At 30.8% G+C, this 25,404-nt stretch overlaps 3 protein-coding genes and 4 non-coding genes across 32 annotated transcripts; 6 read left to right on the top strand and 1 right to left on the bottom strand.

Annotated features, from left to right (window-relative positions):
* The first annotated feature begins 1,572 nt into the window (after window positions 1–1,572).
* On the top strand, window positions 1,573–6,568 carry LOC107914362 (GLABRA2 expression modulator). Of its 2 annotated transcripts, XR_001688802.2 has the most exons (5): window positions 1,573–2,203; window positions 2,292–2,393; window positions 5,071–5,342; window positions 5,834–6,142; window positions 6,289–6,568. XR_001688802.2 is itself a non-coding variant. In XM_016843260.2 (4 exons), exons 1-4 carry the CDS (start codon window positions 1,864–1,866, stop codon window positions 6,020–6,022), a joined length of 903 nt encoding a protein of 300 aa, XP_016698749.2. In that variant the 5' UTR covers window positions 1,607–1,863; the 3' UTR covers window positions 6,023–6,568. The 2 variants fall into 2 exon arrangements, 1 of the variants encoding a protein (XP_016698749.2); XM_016843260.2 differs by having other exon boundaries at window positions 1,607–2,203; window positions 5,834–6,568.
* A 1,469-nt stretch (window positions 6,569–8,037) lies between these two features.
* On the bottom strand, window positions 8,038–11,041 carry LOC107914361 (SMR domain-containing protein At5g58720). 25 transcript variants are annotated; one of them, XM_041103163.1, is made up of 9 exons: window positions 10,890–11,041; window positions 10,623–10,792; window positions 10,466–10,510; window positions 10,025–10,081; window positions 9,340–9,416; window positions 9,111–9,167; window positions 8,784–8,851; window positions 8,489–8,571; window positions 8,038–8,373 (listed from the first exon to the last, which is right to left on the bottom strand). In XM_041103163.1, exons 2-9 carry the CDS (start codon window positions 10,674–10,676, stop codon window positions 8,245–8,247), a joined length of 570 nt encoding a protein of 189 aa, XP_040959097.1. In that variant the 5' UTR covers window positions 10,677–10,792; window positions 10,890–11,041; the 3' UTR covers window positions 8,038–8,244. The 25 variants fall into 25 exon arrangements, 23 of the variants coding, with proteins under 23 accessions (XP_040959097.1, XP_040959099.1, XP_040959098.1 ...); XM_041103165.1 differs by having other exon boundaries at window positions 10,025–10,071; window positions 10,466–10,481; XM_041103164.1 differs by having other exon boundaries at window positions 10,623–10,795; window positions 10,890–11,031.
* A 9,730-nt stretch (window positions 11,042–20,771) lies between these two features.
* LOC107914359 (protein CURVATURE THYLAKOID 1D, chloroplastic) lies at window positions 20,772–23,343 on the top strand. Its single transcript, XM_016843259.2, has 5 exons — window positions 20,772–20,964; window positions 21,103–21,341; window positions 22,746–22,850; window positions 22,942–23,013; window positions 23,100–23,343. Exons 1-5 carry the CDS (start codon window positions 20,838–20,840, stop codon window positions 23,169–23,171), a joined length of 615 nt encoding a protein of 204 aa, XP_016698748.1. The 5' UTR covers window positions 20,772–20,837; the 3' UTR covers window positions 23,172–23,343.
* Window positions 21,700–21,796, top strand: LOC121222945 (small nucleolar RNA snoR128). Its single transcript, XR_005920315.1, has one exon. It is a non-coding gene; the product is annotated as a small nucleolar RNA snoR128 (small nucleolar RNA).
* LOC121222948 (small nucleolar RNA snoR128) lies at window positions 21,986–22,067 on the top strand. Its single transcript, XR_005920318.1, has one exon. It is a non-coding gene; the product is annotated as a small nucleolar RNA snoR128 (small nucleolar RNA).
* Window positions 22,161–22,241, top strand: LOC121222949 (small nucleolar RNA snoR128). The gene has a single exon (XR_005920319.1). It is a non-coding gene; the product is annotated as a small nucleolar RNA snoR128 (small nucleolar RNA).
* LOC121222947 (small nucleolar RNA snoR128) lies at window positions 22,335–22,416 on the top strand. Its single transcript, XR_005920317.1, has one exon. It is a non-coding gene; the product is annotated as a small nucleolar RNA snoR128 (small nucleolar RNA).
* Window positions 23,344–25,404: the final 2,061 nt, after the last annotated feature.

Below are 25,404 nucleotides of genomic sequence, written 5' to 3'. Positions count from 1 at the left end.
ACTTTAAATTTATTTGGATTTATGTTTAATTTGTTTGAATTGTTATTTAACTAGTTTTGGTAATTTACATTTATTTGTTGCTGATTATGAATAAATTTTATCTAAAATTAAATTTTGGTTTGATTATATATTATTTTGCGGATTTAGATTTGAATTTTTACGGATTCAATTATTCAACATATGATTGAAAATGTTACATTTAGAGTTTTTTTTTTTTTGTAAATTGTTATGGAACCTTTAATTTGTTCAGAAAGGTTATGTTTAAGTTATTAGGTATATTTAAATTGTTATATGTAGTTTGTTTGGATTGTTATTTAACTACTTTTTTTAATTGTAAATAAATTTTATTTAATTTTTTTTTGTTTTTGATTTTATATTATTTTGTGGATTTAGATATGCAACATAAGATTGAAAATGTTAAATTTGAATCTTTTACGGATTACGGATAAGGAAACTCAATTCAGACTCGAATAATTTAGGGATTTGGATAAATTTATATCTTCAATAAATTGGATTCGTCTTGAAACTCTATTTTGCAGTGAGAATTTACTTTTTTTTTCACGAGATGCTACAGTCTCACTTTATGTGGTTTTCGTTTTATCGTTTATCTTTAATATATTTTTAATGATCAACTTTTTAATTCTTTAAAAAATACATACAATGAAAGAATTAATCACTAATAGAAGAAAAGTTGATGTCTACCCTTCTATTTAGTTTCTACTCATGTATTCTTCCTAGTGGAGCATCATAAGGTCATAGTTTGAATCATGTTGAGGAAATTCATGCATTAAGCGCACAGTTGGAAGGTGCGAAAAGTGATGTAATCTAATCGTATCTCTTATTTTATCTATTTGGTTAAAAATTTGCCTTATGCCCCTGTATTATTTATAAATTTAAATTTTAGTTTCTCTATTTTTAGATTTTAAAATTTTGGTTCAATTGTTAGCACTATTAAATTTGTTAGTGTGACATTTTAAAATTAAAAACAAATCACTTATATAACAACGTAACTAAAGAATGATGTTGTTATGTACCTAAAATTAACAAAATAATTTTAACAGTGTTAACAATTAGACTTTAATTTTGAAATTTGAAAAGTAAAAGAGCTAAATTTCTAAAAATAAAAGTACAGAGATTAAATTTCAGATTTGTGAATAACATAGGGACCTATGACATATTTTAACCTATTTACTTTTATATATTTGTGTAATATGTACATATATTAAATTTTTTTATGTTTTTATATATTTAAAATTTATATTTTTTTATAATTTTCAATTTCATTTAAAAGATTTTTGAATTTTTTTAAATAATTTTATAGAATTAAGGTCAAATTAATAAAAATATATAAAATTAGGAGTGAATTAATTATTATACCAATAAAAAAAGTGTTACGTATAGTCACGTTAGTCACTCGATCAGGTGATAAAAAATAATTTTGAAAATGTTGATGATTAAATTATAACTTTTTTATTATTTAAGGACTAAAACAAAAGTTTACCTGACTATTGGTATGATTTATCCAAAACTTTAAAAATTCGACCAGACCAAATGCGCCTTCAAAATTGTGCATTCGAATCATATTGGGGCTAAAAAAGTCATCTTATCGGACGGTCATCGTCGTCCCCGTTCTGCCGGCCAGCACTTTTCCAAAATTCCCAAGAATTAAAGGTAAAAAAATAAATTTCTATAAAAAAAACAATTATCTTTTTCTCAAATATGATTCATTCAAACAAATCAAAATAAAAAACAATTAAAAGAAAGAAAAAAAAGGGCCACAAAAATCAAATAACAGACTCCTTGCTACTTCCAACGGAAAGTTCCTCACGCGCGGCCTGTTTTTTCCTCCAACGTTCTAAAACAATGGAAAAATCCAAAACGGAAACAGAACGGAAGTCCAGTTCAATGCAATCTCCGAGCGGAGAAAAGAACATGAAAGATTCGGATCCTGTATTGGATGAGGACGACTTTGTTATTGTGCCAACATCGGAGCCAGAGACAAAGGAAATGCAGGAGACTCAGATTCCAAAACAGATTCAAACCGAGCAATCACCGAGCCGGACGAAATCGGTTCATTGGAGCCCCGAATTGGTTAGCAATTCGCCTCCAGCCGATCACGGATCCCCCAAGCCCACTCCTAACCGATCCAATCCTTACATTACTCACACTCCTGCTGCCGAATCTTCTTCGAATTCCTTCAAAGGCAAGCCATCACACATTGGTTTCATTTTTATTTTATTTTTATTTGAAATTTTCTTCTTCTTATTATTACTTTTTGCAATTGAAAACAGAGAAAATGGATATAGTGAAGGATGTCTTAGGGAGATGGGGGAAGAAAGTGGAAGAAGCGACGAGGAAAGCCGAGGATCTGGCCGAGAACACGTGGCAGCACCGTATGTTTTATTTTCCCTTTTTTTTCCTTATAAAGTTTCAATTCTTTTTTTATATTATTAAATTTTAAATTTTTGGTACTTTTCCTATAGGCTAGATTTGTATTTAGATTGAATTCAAATCCAACTGAGAGTCTTCCTAGGGTTAGTGTTCGGTTATTTGATTTGCTTCAGTTTGTGATGAAATTAAATAAAACAATTGTTTTTTCTTTTCTTTTCTTGGAAGGTTGGGGATATTTAGTTATTGAAAATTGAAATCTATGATATTGAGTTACGAGTTAAAAATTTTGAATCTGGTTATGTCTCGGACACACCATAGTTTTTGTTTGCAGAGATGATGTTTTCTGATGTTGCTCACACTTGTCTTTTTCCTACAAGAATTCCTGCATATCGGGACATAGGTATGTGGCCATAGGTACATTGGATATGACCTCTAAATACATGGAAAAACATAAAAAGAAATGGACATATATGCGTCAGACACACGGATCGCTTTCCAACAATAGCACTCTAGTCCAAGTAAACATAAATGCTTTCTATTGCTTATGTGTTCTTAAAGTAATGTAGGATACATAGGAAGCAGTTTCTTTCATTTTGGAAATAGTTGGACAATTTTAGAGTTTCGAAAATTGTGATTTGTGATAAGGGAAAGGCAGAGGAGGTCATAAAACTTCATTCTTTACCTTCCTTCTCTCTGTGTAACATGTTTTTAGCATTTTTAGGAAATGCAGCATTAAATTTAGGGAAATATGATTTAACATTTGTGTTGTAGCCATGAACTTGGAACTGAATAGAGCAGAATTGATGATTGGGCTTATGTTATCCAAAATAAGATGTTATGATGCTGGGGTTCCTCAAATTCTATTTTTAGATCTTATGAACCGTGCTTGAAGGATGAGATATGTCCATGCATTTTATCAAACAAATGACTCAAGGTGGTAAAATGTTTACTAAACAATATGTGCCTTCGTTACAGTCTTTTAAGGAAGTCAAGTTAGGGGTGAGAAAACTGGTTAAGGTGCTTCCGCTGCTGCTAAACCTTAATGGTGCATTAGTCTTATAATTGGCTCCGTAAGAGTGGGGAATTTCAAAACTTTAGTTTTTGAGAGATTTTTATATTAGTGCTTCCATATGTCGCAAATTTCCAAGTAAGAGCTTTGTGGTCTCTTTTTCTCAAATTGTTAACATGGTTAAAGTATCCAGAGATTGCATAGTTAGATGGTTTCCCTATGTCACTTTTAGTACTTCCGATGTCCCAAATTCTCAATGCATAGTAAGAGCGTTCTAGACTCTTTGCTCAGATTGATAACATGGTTATAGTATCCTGAGATTGCATAGTCAGATGCCTTTCATAAGTCCCAATGTCTAGAAAGAGCCTTTATAGTATGTTTTGTCAGTTTAATACGATCTCCCTCCCATATTAGACCTTGAATTAGAAGTTAGATGTTCCTTTATTCTACATTTTGTTTGTAGCTCATTTTAGCTCATAGGAGTCTAGGCCAGATTTTTACTACTATTACCAGTCATTTTAAGTTTAATATTTTAGTTTTCTTGAGCTTTGTTATGCTCAAAATTTACCCATATGAGATGTAAATAAGACGCATGATATCTTATTGTTTCTGTCTAACAAGTAGATTCTTATTATTGAAACCATATTTGCTATTTTGATCATTGAGATGTCTGATGTAGATTTTATGACAACTCTTGCACTACAGATGTAGCCCTGAATATCACTCTAGTCATCTGAGGACTTGTATCTATCTGTTTTCTTTAACATTGTTTCTTTGCTTCCTTTTCCCATTAAGTCTTTGCTTGGTAGAGTGGAAACAAAATTAGAAGAAAGTAAAATTAAAGGGATAGAAAACTAGAAGGATGGAAAACATAATTTTTCTTTCCATAGGGGTGCTTGGTAGGAGAGATGGAAAAATGAAAAGAAAATTACTTTTCCTTTCCATCCGTTGCTTGGTAGAGGTGAAAAATGGAAGGAAAGAGAATAATACATTTGAAAATTGCATAATTTTGAACTAACATGCACATCTCTCTCATTTTCTCTCCTCTCATGTTCCAATTTGGAAGGATTAATTTTTTTGCATTAGGATGAAAATGATCATCTCTCCTATTTTCTTTCCTCTCACTTTTCTTCCAACCAAGCACATTCAAATTTATTTTCTTTCCACTTTCCTTTTCTTTCCTCCCATCCCTCCACTTTTTCACCCAAACAAGCACACCTTAAATTCTTCCTCCTTCAATATACTTTGTTTGAGTACTGTAATGTATGTGTGCATCACCTCATTCGTGCATTCTGCGGTACATTACCTTGCTTATTTTTTATTGCATTACCTCAACATAGTAATATGTTAAATGACCATAAATGTAATGATCTTATGTATCGTTTGGTCATATTCTGGACCCTTTTTTTTTGTTGATCTTCTTGTATGGTGGCATTCTTTACAATCGAAAACATTGCATTTCTTAAGGATGCTTTTGTGCATCAGCATTATAAAAGTAATAAATATGGAAAATATTATATTTGAATTATAATAACATGTTTGTACCAAAAAAAAAGAATAATATGATTCTTTTTTACATGAACCTGGCTCCTCCCTTGTGCTTCTCAGCAGTTTCAACCTTCGCATAAATAAAGTTACTGAAATGTTTTTTCTCTCTTTTCTTAAATCAGTGAAAACAAACTCAAGCTTTACTGATGCTGCCATGGGTAGAATTGCTCAGGGAACAAAGGTTTTAGCAGAAGGTGGTTATGAGAGGGTTTTTAGGCAAACATTTGAAACCGTTCCCAAAGAACAACTTCTAAATTCATTTGCTTGCTACTTGTCCACATCAGCTGGTCCTGTCATGGGAGTTTTATATGTTTCAACTGCAAAGCTGGCATATTGCAGTGATAATCCTCTTTCCTATAAAAATGGTAGCCAGACCGAATGGAACTTGTATAAGGTATATTTGCATTATCCTTGCACTATGTTACTCAAACTTGGATGTAAGAGTTAGGCACAAGTATGTGTCTGACATAGCTGTGGCCTGATTTTCTAAGTTTTTCTATGTATTTGGAGGGATTTTGGAAGTCATATCCCTATACCATGTATCAGACATAGATACTTAAAGAAATATGAAGAGATAGCAACTTAGGCCTTACATGCTTGCAATAGAAAAGATTGATAATAGTAGTGAGCTCCTAATTCTAATCTGTTCCATATATATAATGTGTTGCTCCAACTCATTATTTTTCTTAAATTATCTATGTCCGGTACCTGTGTTTTACACATATCTGAATATGAGTAACGGGGATTTGATTCTCCCAAGATCCTCTAATTACTTTGAAAAACCTCCATTTCAGAGACTTACTCGGGTCCAAGTTCGGTTGTGGTTTGTGGTATCAGGAACTTACTAAGTTATGATTCTTGACATTCTTCTGTCTGCTTAAACAGGTAGTTATCCCATTTCATCAACTTAGAGCAATTAACCCTTCTTCAAGCAAAATAAATCCTGCTGAAAAGTACATCCAGGTTATCTGTGTTGATAGTCATGAATTTTGGTTCATGGGCTTCTTAAACTACAATGGGGCCGTTACATGCCTACAGGAAGCATCACAACTCCATGGCACCCTGTCTATGTGATGACCATTCCTGATGGCATAAACTTCCATCAGCTTTATGATGTTTTATTCAACCATTCACTCCGTGCTACTTGGAAGCATTTGATAATTGCATGATCCATAGGGAAGCTCTTCAATTCAGGTAACTATCAGACCGCATGTTTCCATGAGACAAGTTATTGCTTATCTATTCATTCTCCTATCGATTTTCCGATTACTAGTCTGAGTTGTTTAGCCATTGTTTTTTGCTGCTTGCAACAACCTCATCAAATAGAATTTGATTAACAGGGTCAAGACCTAGATCTGATGTAATACCGATGAAAGGGTTAGTTTGCAATGTAGGTGAGTATGAGTAAGGTTGTAATTGAGCTGACTCCATACAGCTTGAGCTATGTATTCTTTTTTTCTGTGACAGCTCATTTGAGTACCAGCGTATAAAATAAGGTAGTCAACAATATGAGGCGTTAATGTTTTTAATTGAATTGTTGGATTCAATTCGAATTTTTAGGTATTGCAATTGAATTTGAGAAATACGTTCAACAATACTAATCCAAGTTTTTTTATTTTATATTTATTCTCTTAAACTCTGTTTTTTTAACAATCAGTCAATTGGTTTAAAATCGAAGAATTAACTCTTCAAAATTGTGTCTTAATGGTCTTAAAATAGATAACCATGATATTGGGCGGTTTTACTGTAAGCTCGAAAACATAAAATACTTATATCAATATCAAAATATATAACAAAAATATTAAAAATTTTGGAGGAGGTCTTGGATTCTTTAACACTAAGGGCACGTTTGGTTCGCTGTAATAGAATAGAGGTATAATGGAATAGAGGCGTAATAGGTAATTCTTTTGTTTGGTTGAATGAAATGGAATAGATGCGTGATGGTATTCTTATGGAATAAAGGTGTAATAGCATAAGGAAAAAAACTAAAATGACTAGAATACCCTTAGCAGAATTTTTGTTAGGTAGATGATTATTGTTATTGTTATTAAATTTTAATAAGATTATTAATATAAATAATAAATAATTTAATCATATTTTAACATAATTATTATTAAATATAATTTAATAAAAATATATAATTTAATAAAATTCTTAGTATTAAATATTCTTATATGAATTTACTAAAATCATAATATATAATATTATAAAATATAATTTAAAATAATTATTATTAAATATAATTTAATAAAAATATAGAATTTAATAAAATTCAATATAATTATTCTTATATGAATTTATTAAAATCATATTATATAATACTATAAAAATAATATATAATCTACTTTATTATTTTTAAACTGCAATACATATTTAATGTGCTAAAATATCATTAGTGAAACAAATAATTTAATTATTCTACAATAAAAAAATATTAGCCAAAACCTTATGTAGAAATAGAGTATCCTTGTGAGGTGAACAAATTTTGAAAGTAGTCTACAGCAAATTGCATAAATTCTTCGTCTTCAAAATCTTTGATCATGTTATTATGTTGATGCTTTGTAGGTATATGTATAATTGAGATAAAATCAAATTTTCATCTATATATTGAATTAAAATTAAAATTATATTTATATAATTGCACCAAAATAAAATTTTTAAATCACATTCCACATCAAATTAAAATTTAAATGTAATTTTAAGATTTATTTGAAATTTTATTGTTTCCATATTTATTATTAATATTCATCACATTTAACCGACACGGATCATGTTCTAACTTATATATGCATACAAGCCAGAAAATAACATTACCAGGTAATAAACATTTCAAAATATATCCTATAAGTAAGTTGAATATAACATTAGAGCAGTACAAGCTTTGTCCTGCGTTCTATATATGGGTCCTAGCCATAGAAACCAAAAACCGCAATGAAGGGGATAATGTCGAATTCCCTACTTCTCAGTTATTTGCATATTCAATTTTAAAAAAAAGCATGGAATTATAAAGATATCATGCATATTGGTCAACAAAGAAAATGTTCTGTTTACTTTGGCGACCATGTAAAATTTGTCAGGGTCCAAAAAAGTTGGATGAATCCAACAGAACAAGAAATTATTGTTGGATGAATAGGTTAATACAAGGATTATTGTAAGATAAAGCCATGAACCATAATCCACGTAACAGATACAATATGACTAATTCATCTATTCTATAAAATGCTAAACAAATCAACTCATGCCAGCAACAAAATCGAAGATAGAACAACTAGGGTGTCACTGGAAACTCCCCAACTTTAAGTATTAAAAATATAATTAAATAGATTTTCCAACTTCTTTAAATCTAGCACTGCCGCGCCATTCTGCAATGCTTCAAGCAAAACAATCCCCAACCATTCTTCCATCTTGTCAAACAAATAGGTTACCTGCAGTAGGAAAGATGCTCCATACTAAACCGAGTTTCTAATGAAAGTAAAAGAATGCAGCAACTCTATCTTTGTTGATAAGAATTTACAGTCTATCATGAGTCTTTGTCATTACCAATAATTGAGTCAGATACATGATTTTGCTAAACTCAACGTACAGTAACATAGAAGCTTCATCTTCAAGAAGCTTCCACCTACCTAAGGAGGAAAGAGAGTTGACAGATCAATTTACAGTCTCATTGCTTGTTTGACATGTTGCTCATGCAAATCAATTGTTATCACATTTTCAAAGCCTTTGTTCCTGGAAAGAGAGTTGACAGATCAGTTCACTAGACCACAAGAGAAGGTAGAGGCAGGCAGAGAGAGAATACTTCTTGTTTACAGATTCAGTTAGTTATACAAGGACTAACCTAGCTTTAAATATATTCTGGCTTGCCCTTTCATCTGTTTCCCGTGCCAATTTAGTTTGTATCTTTCCCTACTCAGATGCAAGGTATTATCAAGTCAGAATTTTATTCTAAAGCCAACCCTTGGCACGAGTTTTGACATAAGACATCATATTGATGTCAAGCAGAGAAGAAGACAAGTAAAAAATTATGGGATATTATCCCCAGTTCTCATGTTGCTTCATTTTTGTTGCCAGTGTTTCCTTTTCAAAATTTGCCAATGACATGGCATTACATCTCGAACTTATATGCAACACATGATTCATAACATCCCCCAAGTAGAAAACACACCTGATCAGAAAGATAAGCCGCGTACTCCAACTCTCCCTTTGAATATGCAGTAGCAGCCTGTAGAAGAACATTCATTCTACCATCAAATAGTCAACTGTACTCATATCAATTACAAAAAATTCATATGGAGCAATGCAACTTGTATTCATGATGTTCATATATGTATGTATGCATGTATGTATTCGGTTTATAGAAATAACAAATATACATATTGCTATAAACGCCATACCTTCTGAAAATAAGATCTCCTGGAATCCCAATGTTCTTTGGCACTCTCTCTAAATTTGTGATATTCATCTCCCTTAGCTACAAATTACAGAAATTCTGAATTGTAAAGAAAAAGATGATGAAAAACAGTGCAGATGCGTATATACAAGTTGTACAAAAGAGTTTATGATGAATATTTTGAGAAATGGTTATAAATGCTACGTGAAGAAGGAAATAAACACAATACAAACCTTAAAGAAAACTACATCCAATCAAGAATCACCTTAAAATTCTTCCGTTCCTTTTTCTTCTTATTATTTCAGTAGACTTTTTTAAGTTCTAAAAAGGAACCAAAGAGTGACCTAACCACTTTTACGATTATTCTTATGTCTTGATTTCTCATAATAAGTAGAGGGGGCAGTTATTCAAGTAGCTCTGAGTACTTGTATATTCAAATTATGGCAGGAGTAGGACAAACAGAAGAAAAGTAATGCATATGTATCTAGCATACATGTGACTAACAATGAAAAGATAATTAATAGCAGTTTGTCAGTTTACCCTTCCAATAGAGGTGATCAAGTGCAATTTAGCAAATAAAACTGTTTATAGTGATATTCATAACCCCATTTCAAAACCAGAGGTCACAATACAAACAAACTCACACATACAATAACATGCAAAGCCCAAGAAAATTAACAAGAGAATACCATAGATATCCTGCTGAGGTTTTGCATCAGTATAGCTGCAGCTAAACCTGTATCCGGCTAAGACAAGTCAATAGTTTCAGAAAAACATTTACCTCTAGGCTTGGGTTCAACCATAAATTTAATTTTTAAAAAGAATTTGTAACAATATGAATCTAGTAGATAGCCATTTAAAATGTTTCAACTATATCAATTTCAAAAATACAAAATTAAAAGATTTCCCAAACAAAAGGGGAAAATAGAATGAAGAAAAAAACCATGCCTTTTTAACCGTAGAGAGTGTAAATCAGGTATAAAGAATAGAAATTTCTTGTTGTATACTAAAAATCTAAACCACCCATCAAAGAAGATGACAATATCTAACGATTCGATGGGAATCTAAGACATGGGATGAAAGACAAGCGACGCAAAAGGATGGAGCAAAGAAAGGGGTAGCAAGGTTACCTTGCGGTGAGGCCATCTGTCGAGACCATTTTCACGGTAGATTTTCTTGAGAACAGAGGTGCAAACGCCCGAGGGATGAAGATTGAATATAGAAATCATAAATTAAAAAACACCAAAGTAACTGAATTGTCCAATAAAATGCTTAGAAATAAAATACCAAGAGTGGAAGCGGCGTCGACAAGGGGAAGAGAGAAGAAGTCGGCAATGTCATCAAAAGAGAGAGATTAAGCAGCTGCTGCGGAGTTGGAGTTATGGTGATGTTTTAAGCTCATTTTTCCTTTCTATTTCCACTGCTCTCGCCCTCCTTTTGGCTTTCAATGTTGTCATCTTCTTTGACAAAATGGAGAAAAGAAAAAAACTTGAGAAGAAAAGAAACGTACGAGAATAAAAGAAGCAGAAATCGATGGAAGGGAAAAAAAATTACCTTGCGAAACGTCGGAGAGGACGAGGGCAGAAAATGGAAAAGATGGTAAGGAATTGGGAGGGAATCCCTAATCCGTGCTTAAAGATCGGAATGGCTATTACAGCCAACGTCCATAATAGACGCGGAACGGAATCAGGGTGTAATAGCATTACACCCAACCAAACATCTTTTTGGTAGTGGGCCCAGGGAATTGGGGGGGGAATGCATACCGATTCCCCCCAACCAAACATAGTGTAAGGTTTGAATTTCAGTATGAGTAAAAAAAATTAATTTACCCAAAATTACTTCATTAGTTTCAATTAACCTCATTTGTTTAATTGCAAATGAATTTTATTTTTATATTTGACTTTAAAATTTTATTTATTATTTAATTCTAGTTGAAATTAAAATTATATATTTGATTCATTTGCAATTAACAATCTAAAAACAAATTAATTTACAATTCAAATATTAAGGTAGTTTTATTACATTAGGCATATTTTTTGTTTTTGGTCTTTCAATTTTAATTTTTTTATTCGCATTTGATATTTTGATCACTATTTTGATTAAATCATTAATGAAATATTGGCATGAATTTTTTTCTTTTTCCATAATAATAAATTTAACTCTTTAATATTTACAAATTTTTTGGTTTTAATTCTAAAAAAAATTAATAAATTTAACCTTGATTTAAAAGAAAAACAGTCTAACAGTGATTGAACAAGATAGAGTAAGCTGAACCAAAATTTAAAGAATCTCCACACCATTAAGATAGATGTAAGTTTAGAGATAAACTTCACATATCATCTCAATGTAAATAAAAGACATTAACCAACAAAAGCTTAAGTGCTGTACAACAAAATCATAAAAGATTATAATTGGGAAATTTTTAAACAACTTATAAATTAAAACAATGAACCCTTTTATTGGATTACAACACTTCAATCATTTACAAATTACAAATAAAATGTGCAAATCTGACTTCTACGATTTCATGATTCAATCAAAAATATATAAAGAAAATTTAAAACAATATTCCATAGACCAAAAAAACATCACATCAACGATTTTTATTTTTGCAATAATACCCACATATGTATTAAGTTGATGTGCTTGAAATCCCGAAGAAGGAGCCTCGAAAACTCAATTCGGATCCCGTCCAACCCCAAGAGATAATCAAATCCAACCAATGTTTTTAGGATTGCACCAGTGATTGGATGGATGAGATAACCAATTTAACTGTTCCAACCAAATTATAAGTTTACAAAAATAAAAAATATATTTAAAAAGGGCATCATTAAAACAATTCAATCCCCGATTTAATCATTTTTTATTCAGTTTAATCGGTTTATATCAATTCTCAATTTAACTAGTTCAATATCATTCTCTAAATTGATACTCTAACTAATTTTTTATCCGATTGGTTTAATCCAATTCAAACACCCTTATGAATTCCAAAAACCGATTATCTATCAAGTTGAACGTTTTTATATCAGGGAAAAAAAAGTGGGGTTGAATTGTTGTTAAGAATTTTCAAAGGTTGTGATACGTCGATACTCGATATACATAAAAATGTTTTAATCCCATCACTCTAGTTTCTTTTAACATTTTTAACAAGGTTTAAATGAAAATTTGGCCCTCAAATTATAGTGGTTTTCTTATATAGGTACTTAAATTTTTTTTTAATCAAAAGTGGTACTTAAACTTCGATTTCATTATTCTTTTTGGTCCAACCATTAACTATCGTTAAAAAAATTCTCTTAACCAATAATATTGTAAGACATCATTTTTAATTAAATAAAAAATAAATTTAATAGTTAAGAGAATTTTTTTAAGTTGGACTAAAAAATGCAACGGAATTATACCAATCTTGGCCAAAAAAAAAAGTTTAGATACCTATATGTAGGGATGAGCAAAGAAACTGAGAAAATCGAAAAGCTGATTCAACCCATGTATTGCTCAGTTTGATTTTAAGTCAAATGAAAAGAATGAAAAAAAATCTATATTTAAAGAAATAGTCCTAATAGAAGAACAAATTGACTACTTCAATCTAATTTGTTGTTATTATTATTATTATTATTATTATTATTATTATTATTAGATATCATCATATAAAAAGATAAAGTTATGAGAATATTTCATAAATAAAAAAAGTGTAATTTTATATTAGAGTAAGTGAAATATTCCTTAAATATAATACTTTTAATTTTAGGAAAATAGTTTATTAAAATTTATAATCTTTTATTTATAAAAGAAACAACTTAAATTTAATCAATTATATGATATATTGTAATCACTCAATTATAAGTAATTAAACTAATAAAAAAATACAGAGAAAAATATTAGGTATACTGATGATTTGTGTATTAACTTTTTTTTTAACAACTTTGAATGATTTATCAATTTAATAACTTAACTTAAAATATTTTTAAATAGTTTTATGGATGATTATGATATTAATCTAATTATTTAATTCACTTTATAAATGTATAAATGAATCTAGAAGATATATTATAATTATTGTAAGAAAAATCTAAAAATCAAGAATTAAACAAGAGAATATTGTTTTTCTTTTACAAAGTCCAAATTTAGTAAAAAACAGTCAAACTGTAATTATGGTTTTAAATATTCTATATGATTTTAGTTTCAAAATTGTAATCAAACCGAAATTTAAGGATTAAATTTTCATTTGAGCCTGCTTTATTGAAATATTAATGTGAAAAAATAGTGGAAGATGGAGTTCCCAAGGTTTAAGCTGACCCCAAAAAATCTTTGGAGGGGGGAGGTTTGTCTTTTTCTTCGATAATAATAATAATAAAATCTTTAAAGGGTTTATAAATTCTTTTTGAAATTTTTAGTAGTTTTCTATTCTTCTTTTTTTCTTTTATATGTTTATTTTGGAAGTTTTTAGAATTAAGACTAAGGTGATTGTTAACGTAAATTTATTTATTTTTTAAAATTAAAATCAGATTAATAGAAAATGTAAGTATTGAAAATTTAACTTTTTATTATACCAATAAAAAAAGTTATGTCAACATTTCATTAACGATTTAACGAGTAGTGATCAAAATATCAAATTAGGCGTATGTCAAATTCTCTTCTTTTTTTTTCTTTGTAAAATGTTTAATTTGAATTTTAATTCTTCTATCATGTTTAAATTTGAAATTTAATCTATATATTTTGATTTCTAATAAAATTTGATTTATATTTTTATAATGTTAATAGTTAGTCCAAATAGTTAATATCGTTAAATTTTCGATTGAAATGTTTCACAGTTATATATAATTTTCAAACTTAAAAATTAATAGTTTCGATTAATGATAAATTTCACTCTATTCGTGCATATATCACATCTTTTGGGTTTGTTTTGTTTTCTTTATTTAAAAAATATAAGACAATCATTAAATTTCAGTTTTGACTCTTATATTATGATGAAATTTGGATTTAATCCATGTACATTAAGTTTGACATAATTTGATCTCTTTATTTTTATAATTTCATTAGTTAGTCTAAATAGTTAATATTATTAACTTTTTTTAATTACAATGCTGATACCATTTTTTCTTGAGAGCACTATTCCAATAAAAAATTATTTTCTCATTACGAATTCGAATTGAAGTTTTTAAGGAAAAAACGAACTTTTTCAATGTTATTTTTTTGTTACATCATTACCAAATGAATAGTTTTTTTTTTAATTTTAAAATGTCACGCCAATAAATTTAATAGAAGAATTTTAACAATGGTAACAACTGAACCCAAAATTTTAAATTTGAAAAGTAGACTAACTAATATCTTAAAAATAAAAGTGTGAAGATTAATTTTCAAATGTACGAAGTGTACAGAAATTTAGAGTATATTTTACCTTTTAAATTTTTACTCTATAATTTGACACAAATAATAATTAACCCAATGCGAAGCATGAAACCATATTAAGCTATGTTTGTTTCATTCAAAACAACTTCTAGAAAATATTTTTTGAAAAATAAGTTGATTTTCTGAAAAACCAAATATTTTCTAATATTTGGATGATTTTACGTAAGATATTTTTCATTATTTGGTAAATTTTCTCGAAAGCGTTTTTTTAAAATATGTAAAAGCATTTTCTTTTGGCAACCAAAATTTATTTTATAATAATGTAAAATCTTATAATAATTAATATCTTATATAAACTTGCTTAAAAAATCTTATATAAACTTAATAATTAACCATGCCTAATTAAAACTTAATTTGAAGTTACATATATTACATATATGGGAGTGAATAATGATACATTGGAGTTGAAAACGATAAGCAAGATTAAACAAATGATCATTTGTATATTGTTAAAATATCCATATTTTTTCCATAAAAAAATTCATATTTTATACTATAAAATATTTATTGTGAAGTATTTATAAATTATAAAATATATTATTAAAATATTAATAGAAAATAATTTCAACATTAAGAATATAATTTAAATTTTAAAAATATTATTAATGTTAAAATTTATTACTAAAATAAAGTGTAATATTAAATGATTTATTAATATAAATATAAATATAAATATAAATATAAATATAAATATAAATATAAATATAAATATGTATGTTTAATAATATTGAAAATTAATAATATTTTATGTCATTATTTTAGTATTTTTAAATATGAAAATAAAAAATATTATTATTTTGGTGAATTACAATAGGGTAAAGCCCTAACAAGTATGGGTGAGCAAAATCTCATTCGATTTAAAAACACGATAAAAAATTCAAAATTTGAATTAAATAGTTTGAGTTGTTTGAGTTAATTGAGTTATTCAGATCAACTCGAATAAAAAATCAAGTTTTTCAATTTAACTCAAATATGAATTACACAATTCAAATTATTTGAAAATCTGAATATTAAATGGTAAAACTACATTGTTTTGATAAATGTTTACCTATTAAGTTAAAAGACAAAACCATTATATTGTTTATGTAGTTAAATAATCTTGTACTTTGTCTACTAGTTAAATAATCGGTCCATGTAAACACAACATTGAGTATAAATAGTATGATTCATTAACTCGACCCGACTTGACTCGATTTGATTCGATTTGAAAATTTTTCAAATTGAGTTCGGTTCCTAAAATAGGATTCATCAACTCGACTAACTCAAAAAAATTTTACTCGATTTGACTCGACTCGACCAAATACTCATCCCCACTAACAGGGACACGACTAGCACGACTCGAACTTAAGCCACACTTGGGGCGATGAACACTTTGGCCATCAGGCTAACACATAAGGTTTAAAATATTATTATTAATACAATAATATAAGTTTGATCCAAGTTAAATCTTATATAAAAATCATGTTACTCAGAAAGGAGATTTTATTCCCAAAAATGATTTACACTTTTCAAAAAGGGTAAGACAAATTTCAAAAAATAGGGTTTACTTTTCATTTACTTATAAGTCATTATTCGATAACCAATTTATTTTAGAAAATGATCTTTCTAGTCCCTTTCATTTTCAAAATTGAGCAAATTGGTCACTCTAAAAAAAGTAGAGCAATTTAATTGTTGTCAATTTCAAAAGTGAGCAAGTAATGACAATTAATCATGTTGCTAATGTTTTCCATCAATTGTACATGATTTTGATTGGCATAATAACGTTTTTTTATGTGAGCATTAAGACCCAATTTCGAGCACATGAACGTGATGCACTTAGCTTTCTTCAATACCCAATTACTAGCTCTAAATCTAAATAGATTAGAGCCCAATTGAATGTATTGGTCTAAAAGTGCATGACAAGAGGCCTTTAAGGACATGGTTTTGAGGGCTTAAACATTCAAGATTCCATTTTGAGGCAGACTTGGTTCCACGGATGGAAGCCTAGAAGTTGAACCTAATTAGAAGATATTTTTAAACTTGGAAGAGTTAGTGAGCAACCCAAATGCACACTCCCTTGAAGATTAACCATTTGAAGCTCATTTAGATCATTTGAACACTTAGTTGTTTTGTTTTTTTAGCCTAATTTGTTAATGGCCCAATGAGGAAATTTATTTTTAGGCCCAAGTTAATTTGATTTCTTGTAAATTTGGTTCATGCACAACTCTTATAAAGCTGGTCAAATTCACTTAATATTTTATTTCCTCCTTTTTAAGTTTCTTAGGAAAAAAGAGTTATATTTCTTATCTCACTTTTTTAAGTTGGTACATTTGTGCCTAGAAGTGTACTTAGAGGCACACAAAAAACAAAGGCCATTTTTTCTTCTTTCTTCCATCTTTGCTTGTGAGAGGGACTTAGTAGGCAATTTGGAACTAGCACTCAATAAGAGATCCTTCTATTATATTGAATCCATTCATGGAACCAGGTGACTTGGCCCCTTGGTAAGATTGCTTAGGATACCCCACACTACCACCTTGTAGACTAAGAAACAAAGCCTTGTGGTACCCTACCCCTCCACCATGAGTTATGTGCTTCTTATGAGTGCCCCTAATATATTCTCAACCTGTTTAGCTATTAAATAGCCATCAACCAAATTTTGTGGCTTAAACAACCTAAGGTATTGATAATGAAATTGCTCCATAGTCCCTAGTTGCTTAAGAGACACCAATTCTTCCATAGGGTCCTAGTAAATATAAGAACAAACCTTTCATTCAATCCTCTTGTGTCATGGAGCTAGATATTTCGTCTCATGATCCGTGCAGCCTTAGGTGATCTGTTCGTTCCAAACTCGCCTAAGTCAGCCTAAACACCACAAATGATGATTCCTTTAGAATTCCTCCAAGGCAACAATTTGTATAGCATAATTAATTATGCCAAAAGAAGCCATAAAAGAACAATAGAAAGGCACAAAAAAGAACGCATGAGAGGTGTTTGAGTAAATGATCTCAATATTCTATTACTCTCAAAGAATAATGAAACAATGGATGAATGAAGTGATTTACAAATGAGGGGGAGGCTTTCTATTTGTAGTTGAGCTCCTCCAAAACCGATGGTTAAGATCAAGTTACATCGACGGACGAGATTAGCCTATTCCTTGATTTTAGGGATTTACAAAATTACAAAATATCAAATCTAATTTAATCTTTACAAGATATGATTCCTATCAATCTTCTAAGATTAGTTCTCATATTTACCAAGATATCCTTATGTTACCATATCTTCATCATTGGGCCACCTAGGCTTCAATCTGATAGGCTTCTCCAACAGCTTACCGAATCAGGCCAATTCTTGTGGGCCAAATGATCCCCATCTAAACAATAGATATCCATTGGATGCATTTGGTGCGATGGTCACGGGCTTTGAACTGCGACTCGTGACACTTGCATAAGCTTCCCAAGTTAGCTAATACAATCCCCTCTGCCTTTGGGCAAAGAAATGATGCCAGTCTAAGGCCTTCCCCTCTAGATGTAACATGACCATCCGAACCGTAGCATGATCCTCTACACCCTTGGCTTCAAAAAACTGCTCCAACTTTAACCACCAGTCTCTGAAATCCTTGCCATCAAAACGAGGACAATCAAACTTGGTCTGCTTGGTATTCGGCTCCAAACTACTGGCACGAGAAAACTAACCTATATTTGACTGTGGTGATAGTACTAGAGGCTCCTTAGGAGGAAACCCATGAGGGGATCCCCCTAAAATACCCTTACCCTTATCCTGAGCCGTATTCGCAACTCCAGTGGCTTGTGGTTGCCTCAAGAACTGCTCCAAAATAGAGTACAACTCTAAACACATATCACTTTTAAATCTATCTTAGAATTCCCTGAATCTCGTATCCAACTTGACATCAATTCCACTCGAAGTTGGGACATTTCCTGCTGTAGTTGAGTCATTTCCTTCTACAACCTGGTGGTTACTCCTTTGTTGGCCATGAGGAACGTAGAGGCTCTGATACCCCTGTGATGATCCAAAAATGTAGGCAGAAAGACTAGAGGAGGAAGAAGATAGAATCAGAGAGAGAGAGAGAGATGAGTAACTGAATTCTTCTTAATGCATAACCAACCAGACCCTCCATTCATGATAAAGGAGGGAACAACGACCAATTTACAATCTGGAAAACTGTTAGGCCATATGCCAAAACGAGCCGTTTCATTAACGGGCCTAAGGTCAAAACACATTGTTTCATTAAAGGACTCTAGACTCAAAGCGCAACGTTTTACCCCTTACAACTTAAACAGAAATTAAAGACAACTAACTTAACAACCATTTGAAAACTATTAATGGTTAATAGAAATTAACTTATAACAAGAACAAGATTTGACTTTTCTCCTTCCCAAAATCGATCAGACATGGGCCAAAATCTATCTCCTCTTATTTCAATCTATTTCTTTTCAAAATTATTTTATTTTCATTCTTTCTAGTTGTTTATTTGTTTAATTATTAGATCTAGTTCTAAACATTTTAGCAACTTGTCCATCTGTTGCTATCTATCAAATTTAGTCTCAAAGTTTACACACATGGTCAATTTGGTTCTAATTTAACAAATTTATCTAGCAACATTTGTGTTAATGTGTAAATGTTGAGGTTGAATTTGTTGAAAATTTTAGAATTAAGGCCAAAATAAAAAAATGTAAATATTAAATGCTAAATTCATTATTATACCAATCAAAATTATGTACAATTAACGGAAGACATTAACTCCCAATTAATTGTCCTTAGATGCTCATTTTAAAAAATTGACAATGATTAAATTGCTTCAGTCTTTTTTTAAGAAGGACCAATTTGCTCAAATTCAAAATTGAAAGGGACTAGAAAAATCTTTTTACCAATTATTTCCTATTAAATGAACACATGAAAATATAAAAAATATTTTTCATAAATTATTTTTGGCGAAACAAACATGCATAAATTTAGGTTACCCATTATATTATCATTATCCTAATAATGATAACTGGTTCAAATTCGATCGGTGGTTTACAGCCATATACAGAAAAAAGGCTTAATTAAAAATTACCCCTTAAATTATACCCGTTTTCTCAAATTCGTACTTAAACTTTTTTTTATCTATTTGGGTACTCAGTACCCATTTAACCCCACCTTAACGCCGTTGGTCCAAAAAATTTAGTCCAATCTGTGTTCATCTACCAAATGCATCTCTTTTTCCCAACGATTCAATTAGGGTTTAGTTGTTTTCAAAATGGCATCATATTCCTTTCGCCTTCTAAACCCTTTAAAATATCCATCTCTTTCCAAAATATCCCTACTAAATCCCCACCTCCACTTCAATCATCTTCATCTAGCTCCACCCAACTCCAGCCTATAGAAGAACTCCCCCCTAAGCTCCAAGAAATAATCAAGCTTTTCCAATCCGTTGAAGAACCCAAAGCCAAGTACGAACAGCTGATGCTTTAACAAATATAAAAACAAGTTGACAGTATTGTTTTGTTTTGGGGTTTCGTCTTTCAAATCGGATTCGGCCTTTTAGGGTTTCTAGGGTTGCCAAATCGATTCAAAATAAAAACAAAGTGATTTCGGCCTGAAAACAAACTGAAATCCCAAGAAAATTTTGCTTCTGAAGAAGATAATGAAAGATTAAGATGATGAAATCTAAAAAAAGAAGTTTGGTTTTGATTACTGAAAGCAAACAAATGGGAAAGGTTACTGGGAAGAAGATGGATTTGGGGAAGAGTTCATAGTTTTTTAAAAAAAATTATTATTGTAATAAATTTAATTAATTATTTTTTATTTTTTCCAGTTTTTAAAATTTTATGTAAAAATTAAAAAATACAGGTACATGGTGACGTGGAAGCTTCTGATTGGACTGTTTTTTTGGACTAACGGTGTTTAGGTCTGGGGTTAAATGGGCAACGGCACAATAATTTGAGTACCCAAATTGCTAAAAGAAAGTTTAAGTACCTATCTGTGAAAACGGGTATAATGTAGGGGGTAATTTTTGAATTAAGCCAAAAGAAAAAAAAAAGAACCCTAGAGAAGACGCCCTTGTTAAATACACACAGCCAGTTCTAAGACGGTCATTTACCTCTTCACTCAAAAAGCATGGAGCCGCTGACTACCAGCCTCACCCATTCCATTTCCACTCTTCCACCCATCCGCTTCTCCGCCTCAGCTCCCTGTCTTCCCCCTCCGCAGCTTTCTGTCTCCACCGCCCGCCACCTCCGTTCCCGTACGAATTCCCCTAAATCCTAGCCCCTCTTTTTTATTTCATTGTCTTTTTTTTTACTATTATTTGTAGTCTCAATCTTTGCAAGTAATAACACTTCATATTAGAAGAGTTGAATGATCTTTTTTTGTTTGTTTGTAGGGGTTTTGCGTTTTAGTAATCTGTTGCCTAAAGCGACAACTTCGGAAGAAGCCTCCTCCACCGGTCCAAACCGATATTTCGGTGAAGATCGTGACCGCGTGGTGACAGTGGAAGAAGTTCCGGCGGTTGGGAATAATAATGTCTTCAATGAAAAGCTGCCACTTGGAGAACCTAAAGTAGAGTCAGCTGCCGATGAGGACTCGCAGATGTTCGATTTTTTGGAGAAACTTAATATCAAGGTTTGCCCTCTGCTTAATTATTTACACTGTTTATACATGCATCATAGGAGCTTCTCATAGGACAAAAGTTGATTTTTAATATAAGTAAGGAAACTGATGGTTGATTTCTTGGGTTTCACTGAGATGATGCGTATAGGGACAGAGCATTTGCTTTTTGTTTGATTTTGTATATCGAATTTGTTGTTAAAATGTGCCAAATTGCATCAATTACTTGTTCAATTTTTTTGGAAAATGTGTTTCTGGGATTAGAATGAATTGCCAAAAAAAAGGAGGAGAAACATTCTACGTTCTTTTACTTGATTATTTATGTTACTCAAATGAACTTTTGTTGGATATTTATGCTTGTTATCAAATTGGGTTGCAATGATGAAGTTTTGGACTCAGTGGAAGGCATTTGTTGAATGCTTGATGAAACTTTCGACCATTATGTCGATCCTGAGCGGTTACCTGAGCAACCTAGGGACTCTATTTTCTTGCTTCTTTTTCTCTCTCTCTCCATTTTAGGGTTTATTTTATATATATTCATATGGTTGGTGTTTCATCCTAGCCTTTGATTGAGAAGGTTAGAACCTCCCTTTTAATATTCTTTGCCCTTAGATTTTGTTCATTATGTATTAAACTACTTTGATGAATTTGCATATTTGTTGCTGTGATGATTATATTAAAATTTATGAAAATTTTGTGAATCATCGGCAACTATGTCGGTCTGAGCGGTTACCTGAGCAACAAAATTTGTTCAAATTCTATCTCTTTGTTGATTTATCACATTGTTTTAGTCGTCTTACAATTAATCTTATTGTATGTGAATCTGCAGTTTTGTTGCTGTGATGATTATATTAGAATTTATGAAAATTTATGAAACATCGACAACTATGTCGATCTGAGTGGTTACCTGAGCAACAAAATTTGTTCAAATTCAATTTCCTTGTTGATTTATTACGTTTCTTTAGTTGTCTTATGATACATTTTATTGTATGTGAATCTGTGGTTTTGTTGCTGTGATGATTATATTAGAATTTATGAAAATTTAATGAAACATCGACAACCATGTCGATCTGAGCGGTTACCTGAGCAACAAAATTTGTTCAAATTCAGTTTCTTTGTTGATTTATTACTTTGTTTTAGCTGTCTTGTAATATCTATAGTCTGTCCAACTTTTTAGTTCTTGTTGATCTCTTTCCTTGTGGTTTTGGCTGATGATTTCTCTTGCTTGTCTGTCTCTTTGTCCTGGTTTCTATGGTTGGTGTAAGAAGAGAATGATTTGAAACAGAGTGTTGTAGAGTTGCTCCATACAATTCATAGTACTTTGAGAATTTAGGATTTATAGTTTGCATCTTCTACAGTACTTATCATTTCTATTGGTTTTTGATCGATTCTGATGATTCGATTGGTAATTACTTGCAGCTTGACTCTGGAGATGGATATTCAATCATATTATATGGAACTGGTGCCTTGTTTGCATTGTGGCTAGCCTCATCTCTTGTTGGTGCTATTGATTCAATTCCATTGGTGCGTGTTAAATCTGAATTCTGAGTTTCTTTGACGTTGAATAAAACATTTTGTATTCCTTTTGATTGACGATTCTAATCGTAACATTCAGTTCCCTAAATTGATGGAAGTTGTGGGTCTTGGCTACACAGTCTGGTTTAGTTCTCGATATCTGTTATTCAAGGTAACTGCCAGCTTTTAACAGTGGAGGTTCTTGATAATCACTGCCTTAGAGCAAGTACTAATTCCTTATTTACATGCATTTCACAGAAAAGCAGGGAGGAGTTGGGTACTAAAATCGAAGAACTTAAACAGCAGGTCCTTGGCTCAGAGGACGGTTAATATAGGAGGATTTAATTCCAGTGAGTTTTGCTTGACACATGAAAATGGAAGAAATGCAGAGTTGGATATTTTCTCTAGTTCATATTTAGGAACTTAAAAGAGTACAAAGATATGTCAATATCAAAAACTAGTTAAAAGCATAAAGATAAAAGATTTTGTTGGTTTGTTCTTCTATGCATATCCTGCAAGTATGTATTTACTGTGTTCACTGGCAATGGTTGATATATGCTTGTGTGTGTATAATATCTTATATAAATGATGAGACAAGCTATGAAAATACAAATATTTTAAAATTCATTCAATATAATGGATTCCTCAGCAGCTGATTCATCAAGGGAGAGTTGTCCCTTTTTCAGCATTTACGAAAGCAAATACCAAGGGACTCTTGCCGGAGTGAAGAATTCTCTGATTATTAGTGGTGGGAGCTGAATGTTGGATTTCATCGGATACTGCTGTTGCTTTTTCCAATCATGGCTGGAGAGGGATGGGGACTCTTACAATTTTTCAGCGACTACCATTAACATAGGGTTTACGGTTCATAGGAATGGTAGCAGTGAGCAAGGGGGCTGGTCTAACCCTATTGATGTGATGTCCTTGTCTAAGTCTAAACTGTAAACTTTGCTGGCAGACATGTTAGGGATTTAAAAGAAAAATTGAATTCTGAGTAAATCTTGAACTAATTTGAATAAGTAATTTAAGTTACTTTATAATTTTTAAAAATTATAATTTTTCTAAAATAAGTTTTAAAGAACATATAGAAAAGCTTTAAAAAATAAAAAAAAAGATAATTTTGGGATTTAAATAAATTAGTTAATGATAGATTTAATTTTTACTTTGAAAGAGTTTTTAAATATATGATTTTAAATTTATGTGTTTTGCATAAAATTAATTATACTGTAATTAGATTTTAATTTGATATATTTAACTTTTTAATTTTACTCGATTTGACTTCAATTTTATTTTACTCCACTTGATTTGAAAAAAGATTAAATTAAATTAGGATGATAAAATAAGAGTTATCAACTTAACTAAATTAAAAAATTTTCACTCAATTCGATCAAATGCGGATGCTAATTAAGTTTTAAAATCAGAGCAGTTGCAATTTCAAGCCCAAGCATCGTGTGGCCCATGGGCCTCAGCTATCTATTAAATACAACAAATCGAAATTTAAATGAAATCAAAATAGTTGATAAAGCTGACCGGTGCTGGGGCTGCACCTTCCTCAAAAGAAATGAAAACTAGAGATCAACATGACAAACCTGAAATCAAAAGATATTAAGACTTGTATTAAAAAGCTTCATTACTATTCACTTGAAAACCTTCTCCTGACAGACATGAACATTCATGTTGAGTTAATGACTGAAACTCAAATACACTCACACCACAAAGGGTTTTGATCTTTTTTGATATTTGCAAATTAATCCTTCAAGATTTTGTCATACCATAATCCTAACACATACAGTGGTGCGAGGATACCCCAGCACTACATGTTATTCCTAATATATATAGTTTCCTTATTCCTAGGAGTGATGCGAGGAGACTCTAGCACTTCATGTTAAAGTCCCCATCAACCTTCACCTAAAAAAAATAGTAAATGTAACTTTAAATCTTTATACTAAAAGTTAGATTATATTTTTTTATTTACTTAAAAAACGAATAAATTAGTCATTTCTATAGTTAAAAACAGGCTGTTAATGGAATAACCTAACAGCTATGTGACATGCTACGTGTATTTTATGCTGAACTATAAAAATTAATTTATGGATAGATTTTTAACAAAAAAAATTAGTTTACTTCTTGATCTATAGTATGAGAGGCAACCAGACTAGCTAGGAGACCACATATTCATTCCCTAGATGCTAAACTTATCAGAAAACTGGAATTGCAAAAGTTGAGAAATACTATCAATAAAATTCTCAACCAAGTCCCTTCTAACATGCAATACAACTAATACAAACAGATAATCAAACATGAAATACAAAAACTGCAAACAGATATATCAATTCCTTCCTTCTAACATGCAATACAAGAAATGATAAATCAATTCCTTCAAGAACAAATAGTTAAACCTGAGATTCAAGCACATAACCAACAACCATAACAAAGTTCCCATTACTAGTACCATACAATAACAAGCATTGTCATTTCAACAACCATACCTTATGTTCTTCAACTATAAGATTAAAAAACACATTCCATTAAAAAAGAAGAAGAAGCTGTTTTGCTGTGAAAT

This window comes from Gossypium hirsutum, chromosome D10, assembly GCF_007990345.1.
Source record: "Gossypium hirsutum isolate 1008001.06 chromosome D10, Gossypium_hirsutum_v2.1, whole genome shotgun sequence".
NCBI classification, from domain to species: domain Eukaryota; kingdom Viridiplantae; phylum Streptophyta; class Magnoliopsida; order Malvales; family Malvaceae; genus Gossypium; species Gossypium hirsutum.
This window is presented reverse-complemented; position numbering and strand designations above follow the sequence as displayed.

Excerpts from the sequence above, each read along its gene's own strand:
- LOC107914362 (XM_016843260.2), top strand. The coding sequence starts at position 1,864 with ATGGAAAAATCCAAAACGGAAACAGAACGGAAGTCCAGTTCAATGCAA. Across the intron at positions 2,204-2,291 it reads TTCTTCGAATTCCTTCAAAG|AGAAAATGGATATAGTGAAG; the intron begins GCAAGCCATCAC and ends AATTGAAAACAG. Across the intron at positions 2,394-5,070 it reads CGAGAACACGTGGCAGCACC|TGAAAACAAACTCAAGCTTT; the intron begins GTATGTTTTATT and ends TTCTTAAATCAG.
- LOC107914359 (XM_016843259.2), top strand. The coding sequence starts at position 20,838 with ATGGAGCCGCTGACTACCAGCCTCACCCATTCCATTTCCACTCTTCCA. Across the intron at positions 20,965-21,102 it reads CGCCCGCCACCTCCGTTCCC|GGGTTTTGCGTTTTAGTAAT; the intron begins GTACGAATTCCC and ends GTTTGTTTGTAG. Across the intron at positions 22,851-22,941 it reads CTATTGATTCAATTCCATTG|TTCCCTAAATTGATGGAAGT; the intron begins GTGCGTGTTAAA and ends CGTAACATTCAG.
- LOC107914361 (XM_041103163.1), bottom strand. The coding sequence starts at position 10,676 with ATGACATTGCCGACTTCTTCTCTCTTCCCCTTGTCGACGCCGCTTCCA. Across the intron at positions 10,082-10,465 it reads ACAGATGGCCTCACCGCAAG|CCGGATACAGGTTTAGCTGC; the intron begins GTAACCTTGCTA and ends GACTTGTCTTAG. Across the intron at positions 9,417-10,024 it reads ACCTCAGCAGGATATCTATG|CTAAGGGAGATGAATATCAC; the intron begins GTATTCTCTTGT and ends TGTAATTTGTAG.